Source organism: Esox lucius, chromosome 17 (genome assembly GCF_011004845.1).
Source record: "Esox lucius isolate fEsoLuc1 chromosome 17, fEsoLuc1.pri, whole genome shotgun sequence".
NCBI lineage: Eukaryota > Metazoa > Chordata > Actinopteri > Esociformes > Esocidae > Esox > Esox lucius.
In genome coordinates, this window is record NC_047585.1 from 12,851,445 (window position 1) to 12,875,749 (window position 24,305).

Below are 24,305 nucleotides of genomic sequence, written 5' to 3' on the forward strand. Positions count from 1 at the left end.
CCAACACCCTGTAGAGGGTATAGAGCTGGTCCAGTGTTCCACGGCCCGGACGAAAACCACACTGTTTCTCCTGAATCCGAGGTTCTACTATCGGCCATATTCTCCTCTCCAGAACCCTGGCATAGACTTTCCCGGGGAGGCTGAGAAGTGTGATCCCCCTATAGTTGGAACACACCCTCCGGTCCCCCTTCTTAAAAAGAGGGACCACCACCCCGGTCTGCCATCCCAGAGGCACTGTCCCCGACCGCCACGCGATGTTGCACAGGCGTGTCAACCAAGACAGCCCCACAACATTTTATTAATATTAGTTCTGCAAAGTCCTAATTTAGGCAAAGTCCATATTTTATAAGTAATTGATCGTGCTATTCTTTTAAATGTATTGTTGGTTTGAAGTCAGTATCACCATATTTAATTAAAGAGATAACAAATATATGTGGCAATTGTCTAGACGAAGGCAGCCTTGGGAAATAAAACTCCCACCTGCCTTAACTACAAACCCGCATTTCCCAGAACAGCATTCCATCTGCCTCACGTATGTTTGGTCTTGAGTGTGATCCCTTGCTTCCATAAATGAGTTTAAAAAGCGAGTTTAAATGACGATCTCAGTATCTGAGTCTTGGAAATAACATGAAAGGAAACCGAAAAACTCAGATTGTGCAATGAAAACCAGTTCATTCTTACATTACGTAGGCGGGGCATGTGAGCCAGTCCAGTGCGTTTTTGGCGCAGCAGGTATTAGCTCGTCTGTTTGTGTACAGAAGTTTTCACCGAATTTCTTAACTGAACCGCATTTATCACTGCATCCGACAACCAGATATAAAAAAACGCTTGTAATAGCGCAACAGACAATAAGTACAGCAAGACTGTCCGGTGTTGTATCTGAGAATCAATAATTGTCTGATATCTGGAGGCGCGGCATAATTTTACATCTCAGGTAACTAATCGAATTGCTTTTGTTATTTCACTATTCTTTGGGTACCAACATTTCCTCAGTGGATTTCCTTTCGATAGTTTCTGTGTCTTTGTTTTCTTAATTTTGTCTATAAATATAGTATGCAATTGCATCTACATATTCAGTTGTGAGTATACGGATTGAAGAGGGTAAACTGAATTGTTCAGGGGCAGAACGACAAATCTGTCACGTAGGTGTTCTCTACCCACTACAGAAAGGACGTGAAAGGTTGACACTTCTTTGCATAATTGCTCTCCCATGGTGTCACAGGTCTGAATAATAAGACATTTATTTGGAATACAGGTTACGGTTTATGTTTGATACTTCATTTAAAATTGCTCAAATGTGCTGGTTTTCTGTATATCTTTCCATAGTTATGTCAAGAATGCATGTTTTGTCTTGTCCAAAGAAAATTCTTGACACTAAATCCCTTGATGTGAACCAGTGACCATTTGCCTTTGCGTGCAAACCGAAACTGAACTGCTACTCAAACATTTTAATCATACATACCAATCTGTTTGGATAAATATGAAATTGAGCTTATCATGTTAGTACAAAATACCCTCCCCTAAGAATACATTCTTGTGTCTTTTACAGTACAGAGGGAGCCAAGTAAACCAAACAGAGGCCCCTTCTCATAAAATCTTATGGCACTTTTAGGAGAGAGTATTTATCATCTAGGAGGGTCCCTCTGTTTAACCCTTAGATACCTAGACCCAGCGATGCCAAATTAATGTAACATTGAATACGGTTGCATCAGGACACCGGCACAGAGGTGGTGGACAATTAACTTTCATTTTAAATTTAACAGCCTTGATAACAAATGACTTAACTTCAACAAGACACGTCACACAAAACAAAGACTGACAAGAAACCTAGGAAACAAAATAAGTAGTCCTGTCACCTGTCTTACAAATTACAGACAGATGACAGGACTAAACTAGACAGGTGAAATCAATAAACACAGGGAATTAAAGTAGACCATAGAATCAGAAAACCTAGAACATAAAGACACTGAACATGGAAGTGCAAAAGCTAGCACGGAACAGGCTGCCCCCGGCTGTTACAATTAACGTATGTATTGGGTTTTGGGGTAATTAGTACATAAAAGATGTGTGGTTTGCACTTAGTGATGCTACATACAGTATTCCTCATATTACAGACTTTGCCAAACATTTGAAACTGTAAAATTTATTTTCTTACCTTAGGCATTGTCTTAAAACATCAGATGAGTTTTAAGACATCATAGAGAATGATTAGAAATCTCAACCCTTCTCTTTGACCTCCTGCTCGTCCCCAGAATGTTCTGGAAAAGAGAAGTATCCATCTCCCGTGGCTGTAGGTAACAGGAAGTTACATTGCAGCGTGGAGTGGAGATGGTCCCCTGGGCCACCATTCTGGTGACATGTGTATGGATGCAGACTGTAAAAGCCTCAGGACTAGACGCATGTCCCAAGACCCCTCGCACGGAGGTGGATTTTACAGTTAATTACTCAATACCCCACTTCCAGACTATCAAACCCATCCAGAACGTAGTGGTAAACCCAGAAAAGCAAGACATTTATGTGGCCTCGCAGAATGTGATCGAGGCGGTCAGCGGACAGCTCAATAAGTTATGGGAGCTGAGGACCGGCCCGGTGGGCAGCCCGGAGTGTCTGACCTGTCAACTCTGTGGCATTGAGACCGACCCTGGGGACTCGCTGGACACGGACAACAAGGTCCTGCTCTTGGACCCGGCGCTTTACGACACTCCTTATCTGTATTCCTGTGGGAGCTCTAAGCACGGGGTTTGTTACTTACATGAACTTAACTTGGATGGTACCCCACCCACATCTCAATGTCTCTTCAGGAAAGATGCTAACTCACCCTCCCACTGTCCCGACTGCCTTGCCAGTCCCCTGGGCACTGAGGCGGTCATCGTGGAGGACGGCTACACAGCCTATTTCTTTGTGGCAGCAACACTCAATGAGAGCGTAGCGCAGAGGTACGGCAGGCAGTCCATATCGATTCGCCGGCCTCTGTCGACCACGGACGGCTTTGAATTGACCACGCCAGGTCTGACCGTGCTCCCTAAATATCAGAACTCCTACCAGATCGATTACATCTACAGTTTCTCTGCGGGGTCCTATGTTTATTTCCTGTCTGTCCAGAGAGAGAACCTATTGGACTCAGCTGGGTATCAGACGCGCCTGGGTCGTTTGCCCGTGAAGGACATCGAGATGGGAATGTACCGCGAGATCGTGTTGGAGTGTCGTTACAAGCTCAAGCGCAGGCGACGGAGCGAGGGCAAGTCGTTCCAGGACATTGTGTATAACGGGCTGCAGGCGGCCCACTTCAGCAGCGCCGGGAAGGAGCTGGCAGCCGAACTGGGCGTGGGGGAGAACGAAGGCATCCTCTACGGGACATTCGCCGTGACTGATACCTCCGGGAGACCCTACAGTAACTCGGCCATGTGTGCCTTCTCCTTAGCCTTGGTAGACGAGGCCATCGACAAAGGGGTGGAGGACTGTTGCAGGTCGAGCACAGAGCAGCTATCCAGAGGGCTCTGCCAGTACCAGCCCTGCGAGAGCTGCCCGCATGAGGTAAGCCACTGGGCTCCGCCTCTCTGCCAGGGCTTCTGATTAACGTTAAATGGTTCAGATTGTAACTGCAGGATGTGGAAGTGGAGTGAGATACAGGTTGTTAGGTACACTCTGCTGAGAAGGTTCTTGGTCAATTAACGATATTCATTTAATACAATGGGCCAATGCCAATGTTTGTTCCGATGTAGTTTCTTATTTCAATAAATGCAAATTCAATCACACTTTTTTTTTGTGATAATGAAGTCTGATAATGAATGGAAATTGCTTCAAATTATAGTATTTTAAACACACATTTTGTAATTGTATAAAAAGAGATATAAATGTAGTTAAGGACACATGCACAAAGGACAACATTTGAGCATATTAGATGACTATACAGATGAAAGCACAATCGGTCTGAAATATTCAGCCAATCCTGTTTGTTGGGTGCTTAGGAAGTGCATCCCAGGTTGTTTATAGTATCAGAAGTTCCAAAACTGGGTGATTGAATGAGAGGGAAATGTGTGAGAAAAGAGAGGGAGAGAGGGAAGGAGAATGAGTCAGACGGTTTTTCTGCTCTGTTGAATTACAGTCATAGCTAGTAACATGTCCAAGCTGAAAGGGTGGGAACTTGATAATGTCTGAGTACGATACATTAAGCCATTCTACCTTTGTTTCTGAAATATGAACTGTATTAATTTAGAGTAGACCTAAACTATTATATCATGCCCTAGATATTTTTTTCTTTTTTTTTTCCCTTAATGCTATCATACTGATTTATGAAGAATAAAGAAAATGACAATTGGAGGTGTACTTTATGACGAGTGGGGTAAAAATGTACAGCTGTATTTCAACAATAAAACTGTTGTTGTATAAAACAACCACAGTGTTTGACTGGCTGTTTAGTAGCTGGTATCAAGGTGTGGCGTTATCAGTGTGACTTCAAATTTCCGCTCCCTCTGAGCTCATAGAGCCAGGCTTACACCTGCAGAGGCTCAGAGGTCATAAACGGGGTTGCTCAAGGAATGGAATGTGAAGGGGAGGGAGTGTGGTTCTGTGCATGGCTCCTACATAATTTATATGACAGCATGGAAATGAGAGGGAGAGAAGGAGGGAGAAGTCAGGAAATGCAGAGGAGAAGGGATTGGCTCTATTTGAAGTAGCTGTGTCATTTCAAAGCCTTACACTGTCTCTATTAACCAACAGAGGTAAAGCAGTGTGGGGTTACTGTTTAGAGTTACTGTACCATGTCTGAATTGTTTCAGCAAGAGCTGGGGAAAAAAATCACCACGAGTTGTCCACTGTATGTCATTACAGTAACAATTCTATAGTTTATACAGTTACGACAGCTGGCCATATTGTCCTCGTTAAACATTTCAACAGGTTATAGATTATACTCTGGATGGGTGGGGAATGTCAGATGAAGATGTGTATTGAAAATCCTCAAGGGAATGGTGAAGAGGCAAGTTGGGGCAGGTTGGCTAATTGCACTGAGCCGGAGTAGCCAGCTTTCTTCTGGAGGAGAGATGTTTGTTTTGGACAATTTTGCTGGGAAAAAAAAACGTGAAGTACATGGTTACGTTCTGGGTGTTTTCCCAGAATCTCAGTGTGGAACATTTACTTTGACTTTTACTCCTGCTGTCAGTATTAGGTTGAGAAACAACTGTCCGGTTAATTAGCAGTGTTATGTCCTGTGGCCAGAGATCACTTCTTGTTTCAGAGCCCTCTTCCTTTCTGTGTTAGCCTGTGTGGGCTCTGCTCTGTTACATGGCTGAGGGCTGAAGCCACCAGGGATTGGGGTACATGCTCTCTCACAGTGGAGGATTCCTCTTACTGCTTCCACTGTGTTTGGGTGTTTGGGTGTTTTTGTGTTTTTGCAGTAGAGAGGGAGTGCGTGGTCAGGGCCTGTGTGAATAACAGTTTAAAAACACATTTTAAAGGAGGAACCTGAAATTCCACCTGAAATCACACATTCCTAATACATACAGTGCCATCTGAAAGTATGCAGACCCCTTCACCTTTTCCAGATTTGTTTATTGTCTTAACCTATAGTTAGGGGGCCAAGCAACCAAGTTGCTGGAACCCTTTAATGTTTGTACGTTTTATTATTATTATTATTCTCCAGGGCCATTTTCAGAGGTCAATAGCTCGGTCCCCTCTGGTTCTAAGCGCTCCAAACTTTGCCTGATCGGACCTTGGGTACCATGGTACCCATACTCCTCATGGTGGCACTGTAGCACTCAGTCGAAAATGGAAAAAGTGAAGCTCAGATCTCATGAACCGAATGTCGTAGAGACACACAACCAAGTTCCAGATATACCCCTTCTCATGCTGACCAAAAAAGTCTCTGGGGTCTTTCAAATTCGCCCCTTGGATTTTCCTTCATTTTGAATTTGGGGAAAAACATGTTAACAACATCTCCTCCGAGACCGCTGAACGGATTTGCATGCCGTTTGGTGTGAAGGACCTTTGAACCATTATCTTTAAAAGTTATATAAGGAAAGTGGATTTCTCAAACAATATGGCCGAAATCAGCGAATGAAATTGAGCTGGGCAGGTCTATGACTTTAGACGTCCATTAAACCCAAACGTAACATCAAACAGCTACGCAAACAATCATACTTGTAAATGTGTCTGCTAGGAATGGACAGGAAAACTCCCATACAGAAATACCGCTTGGTGGCGCTATAAACATAACCAATGTTTCTCACGATTTTGCCATTGATAAAAACACACTTAAACGATTTCCTCCGAAACAGTTGAATGGATTTGGATGACAATTGGTGAAAAACTGTGCTATTTCGGGTATTATAGATCCCAACCCAATGAGACTATTCCATCTGCCTGCCAGCCCTGTGGTGTAGTGGGAACATCCCAGTCCTTCAATAGTGTGACCCCAGTTCGATTCCCTCCTCAGGCATTCCAAATTCTATATCTCAGAAATGCTTTTCCACTCCTTTCCACAATACATATCTGAAATACCGTGATTTTCATTTATTTGTGAGAATAATTATATTACGTGACCCTTTTATACTGTTATTGTTTTCCAAAGAAAGGAACCAGCCATGGAGTGATTGGAGTCATTGATTTCATTATAAGTAGAATGCATAGCTATTAGCTAGCCATCTATAATAATCTTTGTACGACAGTACACTTTAGTTCCGTTAAAAACGTTTTGTTGCCAACTTTATCTCAGCAAAATTGTAATGGCTGGGGTAAAATTTACATTTGGAGAGGATAGAGAGCTGTAGGTACAATCAGTAGCCCCTGAAGTGTAGTGGGAATGTCCCTGTTCTTCAATATTTTGACCCTAGTTCAATTCCCCTTTGAGATGTTCCAAATATTGTATTTCAGAAATGTATATCCACTTGGTACTGTTCACCCTTCACACAACAGTATACTGTATATCTTCTCTGTAATACCACGATTCTCTTATGTTTAGGATAAAAAAATTTACGTGACCCTTATATACTGTTATTGTTTTCCAAACACACAAATCAGCCATGAAGTGATTGGAGTCATTGTTTTCGTTATAAGTAGGCTGTATAGCTATTAGCTATATAGACTTTGTGCAAGACTACTCTTTAATTACGTTAATACATTTTATTTTGTCCACGTTATTTCAGCCAAAATGTAATGGCTGAGGTAAAAGTTTAATTCTGCTGTTTAAATAGTGTCATGATTAAAGACAGTCTGCCACATAGAAAACCAGGGATTGAAACCTGCCAGCAACAACAAGATTCATCCCTCCTAATCGGCTGAACTACGATTGCCTGGTTCCTTTTCTGGTTTCAAGGTCTTTTTGTTTTATTTAGATTTCCTCTCCTTCGATTGGACATCCTGACTACTAGCGGCAATGGGCATTTTTAAATAGCAAAACATTTCTCTAGTGAGAGCATGCAGTGAGATGCTTCCTGTGCCTGGCTTGGCCCCCTGAAAGCTGCTCGCAGCTTTAATTGATAGTTATTTTTGTGCCATCTATACTGTATAGTTACTAACTGAAAACAAGTTGTAAATGGTCTGAATACCTATGTACATAAGACACTTAAGTTTTTCATTTTCAAAATATTTCAAAAAATATATATCTCACATTGCAGTGTTTACTCTGAAGAGATGTTACCTAAATAGGTATTTTGCCATGATGAAATAGCTGCATGTGTTGTAGAGACTGTTTTAGTGATCTGAAATGCAGGTCATCGGTTTAAAGCATTACGTGAAAGTGTCTTCTACATTCTTAGGAATATAACGGGATGATGTGGTTCAGATTTCACAGAATCATCACATAGAAGTTAAACCATGATGAAACAGAATGTTTTAATGACTAACACACCATAGGCTTTCTCCAAATGTCATGATTAGTGTTTGTGGGGGGTGGATTACCCCTTTAAGCATGTTGGAATTAAATGGGGAATATGACAAACCACTAACAGAGACAAAATAAACCACATCACTAAGTCATTTGAAATTAGTGGGCCAAGCTATTAAATCACTTATCTGATAAGGAAAGTGGTAGTGATTATTGAGTAATGTGTGAGTAATCAGTCAGTGTTAACGCTGTTGTCTTTGTGTGCGTCTCTTCAGAGCTCTGAGGACAATGCCTCATGTCCAAACAAGCCCACCCTGGTGTCCAAACCCTTCAACCGGGTGGATCTCTTCGAGCGGTTATTCAACAACGTCCTGCTCACCTCAGTGCTTGTCACCATCCACGATATCCACACCCTGGCTCACATTGGAACCAAGGATGGCAGGCTCTTACAGGTACTCTCACTGTGTGTGCTGTGTGGGTGTGTCTGACACACTAGAAGCCTCTAAGAGAGCTAATGAGAGAATATTAAAGGAAAGTGTCACAGATTAGTAATACAACTCCATTGTCTTTTGATTACTGCAGCTCATCCTTCGAAGGTCAAGTCCAATCTTTTTTGCCAACTATACTCTGGCAGAGGGCATGGAGGTGTCCAGAAAGGCTGCTGTGCATTCTAACAAGTCCTTGCTATTTGTGGTTGGAAATAAGGTGTCTTTTTCTATTCAACCGTAAGCGTTCATTACCAACGTACGCTTGTTTATGCTGTCCGGACATCTAACAGGGGAAAATACCATCATTTTTCTGTCCCACTCGTTCTTCCCCCTCTGTTTTTCTCCCTTTTACTTCTTTTTTTTCTGTTGCTGTCTTTCCCTGTCTTCCTCCCTCTCTACATGTCTCTGACAGTTGTTCAGCGTTTCTCCAAGAGGCCCGGGATGTAAACACTTCCTGACCTGCTCCAAGTGTCTGGCGGCTCCCCAGTTCACAGGGTGTGGCTGGTGCTCAGGGTCATGCTCCAGACAGGAGGAGTGCCCCGCCCAGTGGACTAATGAGGCCTGTGCTCCCGTCATCACAGAGGTACGATGGCTGGGAGTTGGAGAGGATTGGGTGTTGTCTTGTGTCTGGAATTAACCATCTGGCAGAACGTCCTAACAAGTTGAAGAAACCACTGGCCGTGTTTTAAAAGATAACTTGAAACGCGACTGCAAGCGAATACAGACTGACTGATCTAAAAATCATCAAAGTACTTGTTATTATTTGTAGATCAGTTGCTCAAATTTGTTATTGATCCAATTCAAAAGGTAATTTAAAGCGATTAGTGTTAGGAACAACCTAACAGGGAAATTGTATTTTTGAAATTATAATAACAGTATTTGTAAATGTTGGGCTTGCACGTTAGCGTACTCTAAAATGCAGACTTTCCATTTGACACCAAGAGCTTATGTTTTCAAAATGAGGGTTAGGTTGCGAATGCAGCATGCAATTTGGGACGTGCATGTTGATGTTTACGAGATCTCCAAGAACCGCTCTTCATGTACATCAACATGGGGAAAGTTTTACGATTGTGCTCGGCAGATGAGGCCAAATCCAGATGCAGGAACACAAGCGGCAGTACGTGTGCACTCCAACCAGCATCTCTGACCGTTGGGTCACCCTGGCACACCGTGTTATTAAACCCTCAGGCTGAACCTGACCTTAGAGGGAGAAATAACAGCACATTTTTGTTTCAAATTTTTCACTGTAGAGTCTGACATTGTGTCTTTAATATCTCCTGGAATTACATACTGTTTGCCATTATGTAAACAATAGCAGACTGGGGCACGTTGCCAATGAAGAAATCCACTGTCATTTCCTGACTGAGAAAAGCTCGACGTTGTTCCCTCAGTTTCCGATTATGAATAGTTTGAAATAATTTAATGTTAATAATTTAATTTAATGTATTACATTCACAATAAAATATCTTTAAAATACAAACATCTTCATTTTTCATAAAGCTTTTTTAAACTGCTTGATTGGTAGGTGAACAAATTGTGAGGGTGGTTTGGAATGGGGAAAAGATATGCTGCACATTTAATCATTTGAAGAAATGTTTTCATATTTCTGATGGAATCTTATTGGGCATCCAGTTTTTCCCGAAGACTGCTCCCCGTGATGGTGAGACAGAGCTGACAGTGTGTGGCTGGGAGTTCCAGACTTCGCAGCACACCACCATCAACAAGGGGAACCCCTGGGTTAAAGTGGGAGAGACCCCATGCACTGTTCTGTCAAAGAGCCGCACACAGTGAGTAACACGCACACACATGCGCATTAACACACATGACACACATGGACACCTAATTTATAGAGGCCCATAAGTCGACACTGTTGGCTCTGATCAAGGCTGACCTTTCACCCCAACCCCCCTCAGGCTGGTGTGTACACTTCACCGGGCGGTTCCAAGTCCGTCCGAGAATCTCACCATTACTCTGAGAATAAGTGAGGGGAAGGTGGAGGGAAGCTACCGTATTGTAGGGCAGGGCCAAATAACCGGCTTTACATTTGTGGTGAGTAGGATTTCTTGTCAGTCCACAAATATTGTTTGTTCGAAACGACTTTTCAAATCCACCGTAAAATCTTTTATGCTTCCCAGGTGCCAAATATCACAGACATCACGCCTGACTATGGGCCTCAGATAGGGGGAACTTTAGTCACACTGACAGGATCTCACTTGAATTCTGGGATGAAAAGATTTGTGACTGTAGGAGATCAGGACTGCCCCATCCAGAGGTAATGATGTGCCATTTTCTTTCTGGCTATCATTGAACCTGTAGAGTTTATCCCTTCTATGGTACCCAGGCATATTTATTTTGTATATGATGTTCTTGTCTGTGTGTCTCTCAGTGTCTCTGAAGGTACTGGGTCATTGTCCACCATCGTCTGCCTGTCTAAAGGTGTGACAGAGTTGAAGACGGTGCCCTTGAGTGTCTCTATTGACAAATACCTGGTGTCCACTGACAAGACGTTCCAGTACAAGGTGAACCCTGAGATCTCTAAGATACAGCCTGCCTGCAGCTTCACAAGGTAGGCCACATCAATACGATTCACTAAAGGGCTCACATGCTCCGCCCCCCGCCCTTTCTGAGATTCTACAATAGTTCATGAAGGAGAACAGCCAATTGTTTTTCTCAGTTTTATTTAATTACATTTCTAATGTTTAAAAAGAATGGTTCACCAGAGATTTTTTTTAACCCAGTTCATAGTTTGGCACTATAACCAGCACTGTTGTAAAAAAAATTATGGGATAAATTACTGGTCATTTAATTTCAAGGGGGCGGGCCAACAAAGTGGCGGACCATCAAGGGGGTTTAGCCTGTGAGCCCTACTGGCGTTATCTTTATGCTTTTGGCCAACTAACCTATAAATGTGTTCATAAATTGAGAGGTTAATACAGTATAAATTGGGATTAGTCAAAGAAATTCTGTCTCTTTTTTGGGTCCTGTTTCCAAAACCACTCAAATATTTGCTCAGTGCTGGTTTCTCAAATGCACAGTAAGCAACTTGTATTATGTATTGTATTCATTCATTTTTTTCCCTATTGATTAAGTGGGTCCAAAATCGTAATTGAGGGCATGAATCTGGACTCCGCATACAACACTGTGATCACCTACTATAGCGACAAATCCAACCAACAGCCTCTGCAGCGTGTAAGTTCACCTCCAGGCTTCAGAAACATGCAACATGGTAACACTCCTTAAATTACCTCAGAATAAAGACACTCTGTGTTGAATGTAACCCAGGTCTGCACCGGCACAGCAACCAGAATGCGTTTGGAGTGCTTTGCTCCCGCCTTCCCTAGAAATGAGACTGACAAGGGTTACCTTAATATCGCAATGGACGGAGCTGCCAACCTGATGCAGCAACCCTTCGAATACCATCCAGAGGCCAGCATTACCAGTTTTGAAGACGAAGGCAACGTACTTCGTCTGAGCCATGGGCAGACTGAGGTCTCACTGCATGTATGTTTACAATCACACACCGGACCCAGTTTTAAAGAGAACTTGTTGTATAGTCTGTCAATCATCAAACATTTATTTTACAGTTACTCTAGATCAGGGATGGGCAATAATTCTGACTCCATGAGATCTTTTCTATGTCTTTAGTGGTTTTGACTAGTGTTGCTGCAATTCACCTAGCTTCATTCCATTATCTTTATTTTAAAATCATATGCTTTATCCGTTATTCTGCAGCACAACAAGCTAAACATGGTCAGCCACTGTATGAAGATCAACATGACCATTGGTGGTGTGGACTGTGGCGTCCAGGTATTGGGAAATGAACTCACCTGCAGGATCCCTAAACATGTCGTCATTCCCAGTGAAGGTTTGCCTGTCACGGTGAGCTGCTGTAGTTACTGCAATGGTTAACCTAATCAAACTTAACCCTTAAGAAAACCGTGATCATGCATGTGTCTAGAAATCTCCTTAAGTGAAAAACCATAGGCCATAGTGAGTTCTGAGACATGACCTTTTCTTCGATCCTAGGTGTTTGTGAATGGGCGTGTGTATGAGGTGGGAACTGTGGTCTTGGCCAACAACTACTTGACTTTAGCGTTTGTCATGCTGGGAGTTGTAACAATGTCGTGTGTCGGCTGTCTTGTTGTCTACATTGCCATGAAACGCGTAAAGAGGAAAAAGAAAGGTGAGAACTTTCATAGTTTGTTGGATTCTCTTTAAGCTGTACCTTTGTGTGATGGTGCAAGTCAGACAGACCCACAAAAAAGGTATTATCCCTTAAAGACGTGTGAGCAAATTGAAAACCTAAAACATTTGCTAGTTATCTAAAGATAGGACAATGCAATAAATATTGTTAATCAAAACATTTCAGTCAAACTAGAGACTCGTTTAGCAAGGATGTCGGGCCACACCCGAATGGCCAGCAACCGTGACCTGTCTTCCTCCAATGGTGACTATAGACACGGTGAGCCTCGCTGAGAGCATATATGATGAGCCTGATTGATAAATCGTCATAAATCAGTGGTTTCACTTGCCTTGTTTCATCCATTCTCCAGAAATGTTCTACCACAACAGCCAAACCAGCGGCTCCGGGGGGGTAGTTTTAAATGGCCTGGTCTACGCCGCCAACTACGACCCGTCAGCCGTGCCCCTGATCTCGTTGGACACCCTGAGATCTGGGCTCCTGGAGGAGGTCAAAGATGTCCTTATCCCAGCTGACATGCTCCAAGTTCACCGCAACCAGGTCATCGGCAAAGGTATGGATAGCCTTGTTGAGATTTGTTTTGTATGGTAGTTGTCACTCTGATCAGGAGCTCTGCCAATGCTGAGAGAAGCAAGATGAGTCTATAAGTCATCCAGGATTCTGAGATTGCATTATTCTTTGTAAAATCACCCATTCCTGGATATTCTTCTCGATTTTGCATATATGACCAATTGGCACAATATCTGCATAAAACGGTAAAATCTTAACAGAAAAAAGACAGATTGTATGCCTGTATAAATAACTGAGATGACTATAACATTTAATGTAGTACGTTGGTGGATAAGACCCCCAATGAATTAATGGGCCACATGCTAGAAATGCAGAATAAAGGGCTGTTACCACCAACATTAATCATTTTAGGTTTGTGACCTAGTACCTCTGTTTTAAGTGATGTCCCAAAATGTGTTTATGTGAATTCTGACATTGTTACTCACAAAGGTGAAATGGTGAACAGTTTGAACCAGCAGTTGTGTCAAGAACATTTCAGTTGGTGTATGATTTTTTCTATGCGAACTGTGTCTTGTGCATAGTCATCTACCATACCTTTAAATAAACGTAATCTTCAGCAACGTCTGGGGAGATTACACTTTCATCTTACACATTCCACAAGGAAAGAGGTCCTCTCAGCTCTGCAATACTGCTACTGTAAATCATCTTGTCAGGATCTAGATCTAGATCCAAGCTTTTAGAAATATGCTGCTGACAATATTGCTGAACCTTTAACCTATATTTTTAACCTGACCTCAGAACAGAATGTTGTTCCAGAGTTAGGGAAGTCTGTTTTGTTTCTCGTAATGTAAAAATGGGGGAGGACACATGTAGTCTAAATAACTGCTGTCCCATGTCTGAATTCCTTGAAACTCTGGTTAGTAAGGAACAGAAGGTATTTTTAAACAATAATGTCATGAAGAAGTTTAATTCTGATTTTAGAAAGAAGCACAGTACTTCTGGAAAGAATGCTGGAACCATGTCATTCCAAACAGCATTGCGTTTCTTCATTCAATGATTTGTCCAAGGTGTTTGACACAGTACAGCTTCGTACACTAATGTAGATATCATTTAATTCATGGTGACCAATGTAAATTACTTGACTTAATACATTGCTGATGCTATAATATGCAGATGACACTACCATCCACGCAAAATTAGGCTTGTCGTGTTGTCCAAGATAACGTCTTTTAGCTTCAAGAAAACAATCTCTCCTACCCCTTAAATTTCTCCACACAATGTGAGATAAGTTTGATTTACCCCATCAGTCTACAAACAATATCCAAAGCGATGTTTTTTTTTTTTTAAATACGTATGTGCTCATAAGTTTGCATACCCAGGCAGAAACAGTGACATTTTGGCATTGATTTTGAAAATATGATTTATCATGCAAAAAAAAACATATTTTATTTAATTTAGGAATCATATGAAGCCATTTATTATCACAGTTGTTTGGCTCCTTTTTGACTCTACAGACAAGTTGACCCTCCAGTGGTTAGAGCAGAAAATTGAAGGTTCTGGAGAGGCCATCACAGTCTCCTGGCCTTAATATCATTGAGCCGCTCTGGGGAGATCTCAAATATGCGGTTCACGCTAGGTGACCGAAGACTTTGCATGACCTGGAGGCATTTTGCCATGATGAAAGGGCAGCTATACCACCTGCAAGACTTCGGGGCCTCATAGACAACTCATACAAAAGACTGCACGCTGTCATTGATGCCGAAGTGGCCAATATATTAACACATGTTGCCATGTTTTGGTTTATGATTATGCCATTCTATTATGACCTACAGTTGAATGTGAATACCATAAGAAATTAGACTTGTTTTGCCTGCTCACTCATGTTTTCTTTACAAATGGTGTATATATTATCAATTCTCCAAGGGTATGCAAACTTGAGCACAACTGTATGTGCCAATTTATTGAAAATAATATACTGAAATATCTCTGTACATAAGTATTCAGACCCGTTTCCATGACACTCCAAACTGAGGTTGGATGCATGGGCAAATTCAAGTGATTTGGAAAGGCACACTCTTGTCTTATGGTCTCCTTGACCCTGACCAACCGTGTTGGACAGGCTCATTTCCCTCTTCTCGTTCTTCGACTTTGCATTGGTTAACATGGCCACGCTCACCTGGAGGAGAAGCAGACAGAGTTAGTGTTCCATGCGTTCACAGTGAGTTAGTGTTCCATGCGTTCACAGTGAGTTAGTGTTCCATGCGTTCACAGTGAGTTAGTGTTCCATGCGTTCACAGTGAGTTAGTGTTCCATGCGTTCACAGTGAGTTAGTGTTCCATGCGTTCACAGTGAGTTAGTGTTCCATGCGTTCACAGTGAGTTAGTGTTCCATGCGTTCACAGTGAGTTAGTGTTCCATGCATCAAGTCCAGTGAGTTAGAGTTCCATGCGTTCAGGTCCAGTGAGTTGGGCATGGTTTCTGACCCCTGGATGGATTGCCCTCATGGGCCTTTGCCTTTTTAAGACTAAGGGATTAATAGCTTTGCCTTATCTGTCATGGCCTGCTTTCAATGGCTGCTCTTTTTTAGGTAGGTTTCCTCAACCCCTCACGTCAGTAGTCCGCCTCTCCAGCTTAGTGGCACTGTGTATTGTCCCCATAATGGCCTAGAAATGTCCAATGAAAAAGGAACCTTGATTATGTACATAACCTATATTCCCTGATGGAGGAATGAAAAAACAAACTTTTTTCAGTTGCAATGAAGAGCTGTTCTGAAATTAGTGAATGCAGGTGTAGCTGGGTATTTTTTATGTGGGGCTCCCGGCTACTTCACGTCTTATTGGGTGTGATTGTATTTGTTTTCATGGATTGGCCTGACGCATGCACGTTCACTGTTGTGGCATGTCGTTCTCTCTCTCTCAGGGAACAAAGGTTATATACATATTTCGGGGTTTCTTCAGACTGTCTGTACCATTACATTCTTTGCATAGTCCTGTCTGTAACAACCTTATACATCTAACATACCGGTTTTATTCTTAACTGAAACCAACCATATGCTCTTGATGTTTGTCAAACTCTACTGCCTCATCAGTGTCTGATTTCAATGTATTGCTGTTTCTTCATACTTTGCAACAAATTTTATATAAAGTGTTTAACAATTTTCTATTATAAAAACTGCCTTTGCCATACTACTACATACTACTACTCCCAAACACACAAACTGACGACCCATCTAGTTTGACCTGATCTACCTCAGTTTTTTCCGTATCACATCCGCATCCTCATATGTCACCAACCTGGTCTAAGGGGAATACGTAGACTATTTTACATACATCCATGGCACCCGATTTCGTATGATATGTTACATTATGTTACATTACAATGTGCTACCAAAACATATAATACATTACGAATTGGGTAAAATATATGTTATGAAAGCTATTAAAACGTATCATACAGTGAGGGAAAATATTATTTGATCCCCTGCTGATTTTGTACGTTTGCCCACTGACAAAGAAATGATCAGTCTATAATTTTAATGGTAGATATATTTGAACAGTGACAGACAGAATACCAACAACAAAATTCTAGAAAATGTTATAAATTGATATGCATTTTAATGAGTGAAATAAATATTTGATCCCTCTCCAAAACATGACTTAGTACATGGTGGCAAAACCCTTTTGCTTTTTTTTTTTTTGCTTTTAATTTTTATTTTTTTAAGGTCTAGATTCAGAGTTTTGTATTGGTATATAAAACAGAACTGTTTGATGGAGTTATAGGAAAGATATGCTGCTTTAAATGTTCTACTTAGTTCTGAGAAAAAGCTTTGAAAGATTCACACTTTCCAGAGAGAGGGTCTTTGTTTAAGCCCATTCAGTGTTGTTCACACCCTCTTAGGCCTTAACCCCACCCACCTATTTAAGTATTCAAATGGAGACACTCTGGCCTTGTGCTAAACTAGTCTGGTTGGTCTCTAATAAACACATAGTATATCAAATAAAATAAAATAAAATAAAAGTTCACATGGACTTGACACATCAGGTATAAACATTAAAGTATCTTAGCAGCAGGATTCATAATAAATATTAGCAGCAAAGTGCAGATAGTTGGATAAATTCTGATTGACCGGTCATTCATCCAGGTGAGGGTGATCATGCCTCAGTGCCTGTCCACCTGCACTCAAACTATGTGATGTGCGCAGTTTTGTGAAGACCATGCAAACATAATAGCTAAGCATAATCGCACACAAGCTAGAAACCAGGAAATGTTAGCTAGCTGGTGAGTTTTAGCCTGAAAAGTAGTGACATGCGACATTCACTCCCGTTCAGGAATTCTGTCACACATAAATGCATTTTAACGTTACAGTTAGGTTAATGTTAGGTATCACAGCCCTGGGGTTACGGTTAGGGTTAGAAAGAAAATCACTTCTAACATGTTGACCTTGTAAAACCACTACTCGCTGTCTTCATCAGGAAGTTCTTATTTGGAACAGTGTCTGCAGAGCTGAAGGACCCAGGTTTGAAACACAGCCTGACATGCTTTTAATTTTTGCCCTGAACTAGGTGAGCTAGGTGGGCAAAAACTAAATGTGAGATGGCTGGGGGGGCCCAGGAGAGGTTTGGGAACCACTGATCTAGATGGCCGGAGTTACTTTGTCACCATTGGTAATCATGAATCTGATGACATGCAGAGTTCCCCAGGGATTAATTCTCAGACCGCTTCTGTTCAATCTCTATATTCTACCTCTGGGCCAAATTCTACCGAACAAGAATATTAACTACCACAGCTATGCCGATGTTACTCAAATATATGTCTTTTGAACCATATGACAACAGCTCAATAGAATCAATAGACTCCCCAAAAAGAATGTAAAACAGCTGCAGCTCATTCAGAATGCGGCTGCTAGAATGTTAACCAGGACCAAGAGAACAGAGCACATCACTCCGGTTCTTAAATCTTTGCACTGGCTTCCAGTCAGTTACAGAATAGATTTTAAAGTGGTGCTTTTAGTTTATAAATCACTGAATGGTTTAGGACCCGAATACATTTCTGGTATGTTTGAAGAATATAAACCGAGCAAGGCTCTTTGATCCATGAACACAGGTCAGCAAGTAGAGTCCAGAGTCCAAACTAAACATGGTCAAGATGTGTTTAGCAGATATGCTGTACACTACTGGAATAAACTACTAGAAGATGTTGGATGTGCCCCAAACATATCCATTTTTAAATCCAGGTTAAAAACACTTCTCTTCTCTCACGCCTATGACTGAGTGCTTAAATCTAACCGCACTGTTTAGCCTTACAGCTTTTATAGCTTCCTATGTTTTTATTCTCATCTTCATCCGCTTATCCGTATCGGGTCGCGGGGGCAGCAGCTCCAGCAGGGGACCCCAAACTTCCCTTTCCCGAGCCACATTTGCCAGCTCTGACTGGGGGATGCCGAGACGTTCCCAGGCCAGTGTCGAAATATAATCTCTCCACCTAGTCCTGGGCCTACCCTGTGGTCTCCTCCCAGCTGGACGTGCCTGGAACACCTCCCTAGAGAGACGTCCTGGGGGCATCCTTACCAGATGCCCGAACCACCTCAACTGGCTCCTTTCCACGCAAAGGAGCAGCGGCTCTACTCCGAGTTCCTCACGGATGGCTGAGCTTCTCACCCTATCCCTAAGGGAGAAGCCATCCACCCTTCTGAGAAAACCCATTTCAGCCGCTTGTACTCACGATCTTGTACATGACCCAGCCTTCATGACCATAGGTGAGGGTAGGAAGGAAAATTGACCGGTATATCGAGAGCTTTGCCTTCCGGCTCTGCTCTCTTTTCGTCACAACGGTGCGGTAAAGCAAATGCAATACCCCCCCTGCTGCTCCGATTCTCTGGCCAATCTCCCGCTCCATTGTCCCCTCACTCGCGAACAAGACCCCAAGATACTTGAACTCCTTTACTTAGGGTAATGCCTCATTTCCTCAGATTTAGAGGTGCTAATCCTCATCCCAACCGCTTCGCACTCGGCTGTGAACCGGTCCAGTGAGTGCTGAAGGTCACAGACCGTTGATCCCATCAGGACCACATCATCCGCAAAAAGCAGCGATGAGATCCCCAGCCCACAGAACTGCAACCCCTCCCTACCCCGACTACGTCTCGATATCCTGTCCATAAAAGTTACAAACAGGATTAAATATTCTGCATGACTTAACTTGGTTCTCTGCTTCAGCCATCATTCACCTTTCTTGCCAAATTACCCCAAAATAATTTACCACCTCAAAATCAGGGTGCTCTGGGAATCACTGAAAATATGACAGAAGGGTATTGGACATGGGGCTCTTTAATATAATGTCACATTTCACCAACACCCCCTATTCACCAATACCTCAGGGTCTCTCCCCACAGCCTCCTCTACCACCCACCAAATAGTATGTTTTCAGAGGTTGGTATGTGTCCCTCTCAATCACTACAGTCACAAAAACACTTAACCTTTTGACCCAACAGTTAATAAAACACTTAATTAAGCCATTTTTATTCCAAATAATGCAATTATTTTATCGGGTTTCCCTTCAAACCAACCTAAATATTTGTTTATATTGTCTCCTTTTTAAAGAATGCCTATGCTCCTAGCTTCAAACAAAGCTTTTTGTTGGCCTTTTGTTAGGCTTGTAACTGTCCCAGGCTAAAGCAAGCAACATTTATGAAAAATCTGTTTTCAGACTTTAAAAACCATTGTGTTATTCTAAGAATGTGCCTGAATTGAACCAAGTTGCTTGATTTCTGAATTGTCTGTCTTGTTACAAGCTAAAATTCTTCAAATGTCTAGTTTTATTTTTACTACTTTGGGTGAGCCATTTGTTAAAGGTGTACTTTTTTTATATACTATTGTTTTTTGTTCTTATTCTGATAAGAAATAACTTGGTGAAAGCTCCCACACGACAACTTGGGCACGTTACTATTGGTGGTTTTGTTAACTCAGCTCTCCCCATAAGGAATAGAGTCCTGTTCATCTCTGTAATACAAGGAGAAGGAGCCCCACTGCTGCTATTAAGACATACCCCCAAAGGGGAGACTTCTTCTAGTGGTTTCTGCTAGGCCCAAGGCCTAGTCTACCACACATAGATGGAGACTAGGAGCATTACTCAGCTGATATTCCATTAATTACTGCCCCTGAACACAGATCGAGACATCATGAGTTGCTCATGGGGAAAGACAAGTTGTTGAGTATACGTAATGTTTCAAGCATACAGAGTACAGAGGCCTTCTAACAGAAAATTGAAAAAATAAGGATATAATAATACATACATTTTCGACACTGAACGTTAGTCAGTTTAACACAATCCTCAATGCTGTCTAGCGACTGTTGAAACGTGTAATGCTGTGGCGTAGTGATTAAAGACCGTGCCTCTCATGTGAAAGACCTAAGTTCGAATCCATTGAGAGCAATGACATTTATTAATAATTTCTGGTAGATTCCATGATTATCTCGTCTTTTCACTTGATGAAAAAGTTAGTTTTTGTTGCCTTTATTGATAGTTATTGTATAAATGTCATTCACAAATGAAAGAAAAAAGTTAGTTGTTTTGCCATGAAAGAAAAAAATATGTTCTTATGCCATGAAATGAAATAGCTTTGACAGACCCGCTAGCAATTGCTCAATTCTTATGACTGTTCCAGTAAGTTAGTAGATACCGGTAAAGCTTATTACTGGCTAATATACTGTTAAAACGGCCAGTGGCAAACGCCATACATAGACATTATTTGTGGTGGAAGTAAACTTAGTGAGAAACGATACAGTTTAACTGTATCAATGTCGTTCACGAATTGCCAATTAACTATTAAAACGGCCAGTGGCAAAAAGAGGATTTGTTCAGAATGGAGACAAGAGGCTCTACTGATAGCTGTCAAATGTACAGCTCCGTGGTGTGGTGGTTAACGACACAGCCTTTCACGTGGGCCACCCAGGTTCGAATTCCGAGCTGAAACCAGTTTCTATTGCGGGCCGGCTGAACTAGGCTCGCCTGGTTTCTTGTTTTTACTAGCAAATGAAAATGTTCACCCAAGGACTAAGACCTTTGCATTGTTCTAAGGATTTAAAGGTTCCACTTCAATACCACTCATTCTTAGGTCATCCATACACAGTCTACCTTAACCACCCGTCCACCGTGGCTAGCACAAATATTGATCAGAATCAGAGTTTTATTGCCAAGTAAGTTTCACAACAAAAACATGGAGTTGGTTCTGGCTGTTGGAGCAATAATTTATACAAAAATAATAAAAAATAAGGACAGTGGACTGAGCATAAAAATAGAATCTGCATTAATAAGTTACAAAAACATTACTAAAAAGTATATGTAAGGTGCAAGATTCTGTCCAGTTGAGGGGTGTGTATATATGTGGGGAGGGTTTATAGATTTGTCCAGTTGGGGGTTGTATGTGTATGTGGGGAACATATTTAGTTTGATGGAAAAGCAACCTATAGCAATCTCTGTGTGTACTGTTTGATGTGATAAAACTGAAACTTACAACCCTGTTTGATCTGTTATTTCCTCATTCAAAGAATGTAACTAGACCAGAACAATATAACAATAAACACTGATGTCATTTTGTCTTTCTTTAGGGCATTTTGGGACTGTGTACCATGGCTACCTGACAGACATTAATCAAGAACAGTTAATCCATTGTGCTGTTAAGTCATTGAACAGTAAGTTTTTCCATCTCACTTTTTGAGCTTAGCCTTCATGACTGTTCTGGACGTATGCTCCCTTAAGGAACGCAGACATGCAAGAAGTGTTCCATGAACATGCTTTCGTGTGATCTCACACTATTCCGGGAAGGTTTTGAAATAGGATGACGACATGTAAAGCAAGTGCAAGTTTTAGCGGGGAAACAAACATGCTTTCACATCATTTCAAACATGATATCTGCTGGAAAAAAAATTATCTCATTCTCCCCTTCTCAGGGATCACAGGGCTGGAGGAAGTGGAGCAGTTTCTAAGAGAGGGGATCCTGATGAAGAAGTTCAATCACGCCAATGTCCTCTCCCTGTTGGGTATCCTTCTGCCGCAGGATGGGCTCCCCCTGGTGGTACTACCTTATATGAAACATGGAGACCTGCGCCACTTCATACGTTGTGAAAGGAGGGTAATTAAAAATCCTACTTTTCATGCTTCATAACTAGTCCAATGTCTCATTCTTTTCTTCTTTTGTATTAGTGTGCTGGAATAAACTAATTTCAGACATTCGTTGGTGTACTTACACAGTATTTTATATGTGTGCAAAAGTCTTAGGCACCTGAAAGTTGAACTATTTGGGTATTACATGTTTTAATTTAAAAAAAAATATATATGTATAATAAATATAAATACATGAATATAACATCTTTTTTACAAATTAACACTTGCTTTCCAAATAAATGGCTTTAGTTTTACTTTTGTCAAAAACTTTTGAACAGTACTGTATGTGTATTTATTTAGGTTTTTATCACTGACCTCTATGTTACCTCCCTTCCTCCAGAATCCAACAGTGAAAGACCTAATTGGCTTTGGGCTGCAGGTAGCCAAAGGAATGGAGTATCTGGCCCAGAAGAAGTTCGTACACAGAGACCTGGCAGCTCGCAACTGCATGTAAGTAAAATCTGGGCGGGCCTGTCAATCATTTCACTTGAGTAATGTATTTCATGAAGACTGTTTTACAATTCGGAGCATGGTTGTCCCATCCATAATGTTTTTTGACATCCATTATTCGCTATGTTTCGCCTATTAAGGCTTGATGAGACGTTCACAGTGAAAGTGGCAGATTTCGGTATGGCCAGAGATGTGTTTGACAAGGAGTATTACAGCATCCAGGACCACAAAAAGGCCAAGCTCCCGGTCAAGTGGATGGCCATAGAGAGCCTCCAAACACAGAAGTTCACCACCAAGTCAGATGTGGTTAGTGAATATGATTCAGTTCCAGTGACCTTATAACCAGCTATAACTGTTGTCTATATTTCTCTAGCTCTTTATCCTTTATTTTTGCAGTGGTCATTTGGGGTCCTGATGTGGGAACTTTTGACCAGAGGGGCGAGCCCCTATCCTGAAGTGGATCCCTATGACATCACTCACTTCCTCATGAGGGGACGAAGGTTGCCCCAGCCGCAGTTCTGCCCTGATGCCCTGTAAGTTGTTCGGAGCTCAATTTTGACCCCGAATTGAAAACCTCTTAGGAAACTCTCTCAGTTGAGCTTGGTTGTTGATAGCTGTTATTGTTTTGATAAGAGCACCATTTTGGTTGTTGATGACAGTTGTGTCTCTCGTACAGGTACTCGGTCATGTTGGAGTGCTGGGACCCTGAGCCAGAGTTCAGACCTGACTTCCGCACACTGGACCAGGAGGTGCAGGAGATCCTGTCCCGCCTGGAGGGAGAGCACTACATCAGTCTGAACGTGACATACGTCAACCTGGACCAGCCTCGGCCCTACCCTGCCTTGACTGCCTCGGCTGACGAGGCCGAAGCCTCGGGATTGGACTCAGACAGCGCCATGTCCAGTTGAGAACCAGATTAATTGACCATACCAGAACTGACCAGACAACAGCATATTAAAACTGAGCTGCTCATACCATATCAGAACTGACCAGGCCAAACCAGACCTAAATGGAATATACTGTTGTAAAACTGGACCGGATCGTACCAGGATAGGGACAGTAGGGGGACATCAGGCAGGGATGTGTACATGAACATTCACCAATGATAGACCACTCCCAATACACGCATCTAAGTCACAGTTAACAGAAATAATATTTCACGTCTGTTACTGTAGACTTGATTAGGAAGGAATAAAATATAGGCTGTTGACTGAGCAGACTATGTGAAATGTATCCACTTGTGACACTGAATAACAGTGTTGTTTGATTTTATTTGTTGAGGACACAAAGTATGACTAACAAATGTCATCTGTACTTTAAATGCACTGATTTGTTTCTAAAGGTGTATTGTGAGGTGGGGAAATGGTTTTAAAGGGAAACCTATTGAATCGTCTCCATTTCTGAAGCTGTAAATAAGAACAAATGAATGTATATGTCTACATATTATGCTCATTAGGAACTTGAGGTGTGTATGTAATGTGTGGTATGGAATGTGGCCTTTGACAAAACTGGTAAACTTCAGATTCCCATGGCTGCTTCTGAGAGGATTGGTCAGTGAGCAGAAATTATACTTATGGGAGTGGCTTAAATTGCTTTTCCTCTGGAAAGAAAGTAATAATAATAGTACTGTAATACTAATTGACACTCAGGGAGTCGGCATATACTTTGTCCTGTTTAAG

The 24,305-nt window shown here is 41.8% G+C and overlaps 1 protein-coding gene across 2 annotated transcripts; it reads left to right on the forward strand.

Annotated features, from left to right (window-relative positions):
* Positions 1-513: 513 nt before the first annotated feature.
* LOC105009497 (macrophage-stimulating protein receptor) lies at positions 514-24,305 on the forward strand. Of its 2 annotated transcripts, none has more exons than XM_010868920.3 (21): positions 514-934; positions 2,253-3,534; positions 8,095-8,271; positions 8,402-8,524; positions 8,720-8,890; positions 9,940-10,094; positions 10,221-10,356; positions 10,443-10,579; positions 10,694-10,873; positions 11,397-11,496; positions 11,590-11,808; positions 12,040-12,186; positions 12,334-12,490; positions 12,677-12,769; positions 12,861-13,061; positions 21,621-21,704; positions 21,963-22,144; positions 22,517-22,626; positions 22,767-22,932; positions 23,023-23,159; positions 23,303-24,305. In XM_010868920.3, the coding sequence occupies exons 2-21, from the start codon at positions 2,329-2,331 to the stop codon at positions 23,532-23,534; spliced, it is 4,113 nt and encodes a 1,370-aa protein (XP_010867222.1). In that variant the 5' UTR covers positions 514-934; positions 2,253-2,328; the 3' UTR covers positions 23,535-24,305. The 2 variants fall into 2 exon arrangements, with proteins under 2 accessions (XP_010867222.1, XP_010867223.1); XM_010868921.3 differs by lacking the exon at positions 514-934 and adding an exon at positions 1,723-2,026.

What these genes read in the sequence shown, in the direction of transcription:
- LOC105009497 (XM_010868920.3), top strand. Translation starts at nt 2,329, where the DNA reads ATGGTCCCCTGGGCCACCATTCTGGTGACATGTGTATGGATGCAGACT. An exon ending in TAACCGGCTTTACATTTGTG is followed by an intron (nt 10,357 to 10,442) that starts GTGAGTAGGATT and finishes TATGCTTCCCAG; the next exon opens with GTGCCAAATATCACAGACAT. An exon ending in CAATGGTGACTATAGACACG is followed by an intron (nt 12,770 to 12,860) that starts GTGAGCCTCGCT and finishes TCCATTCTCCAG; the next exon opens with AAATGTTCTACCACAACAGC.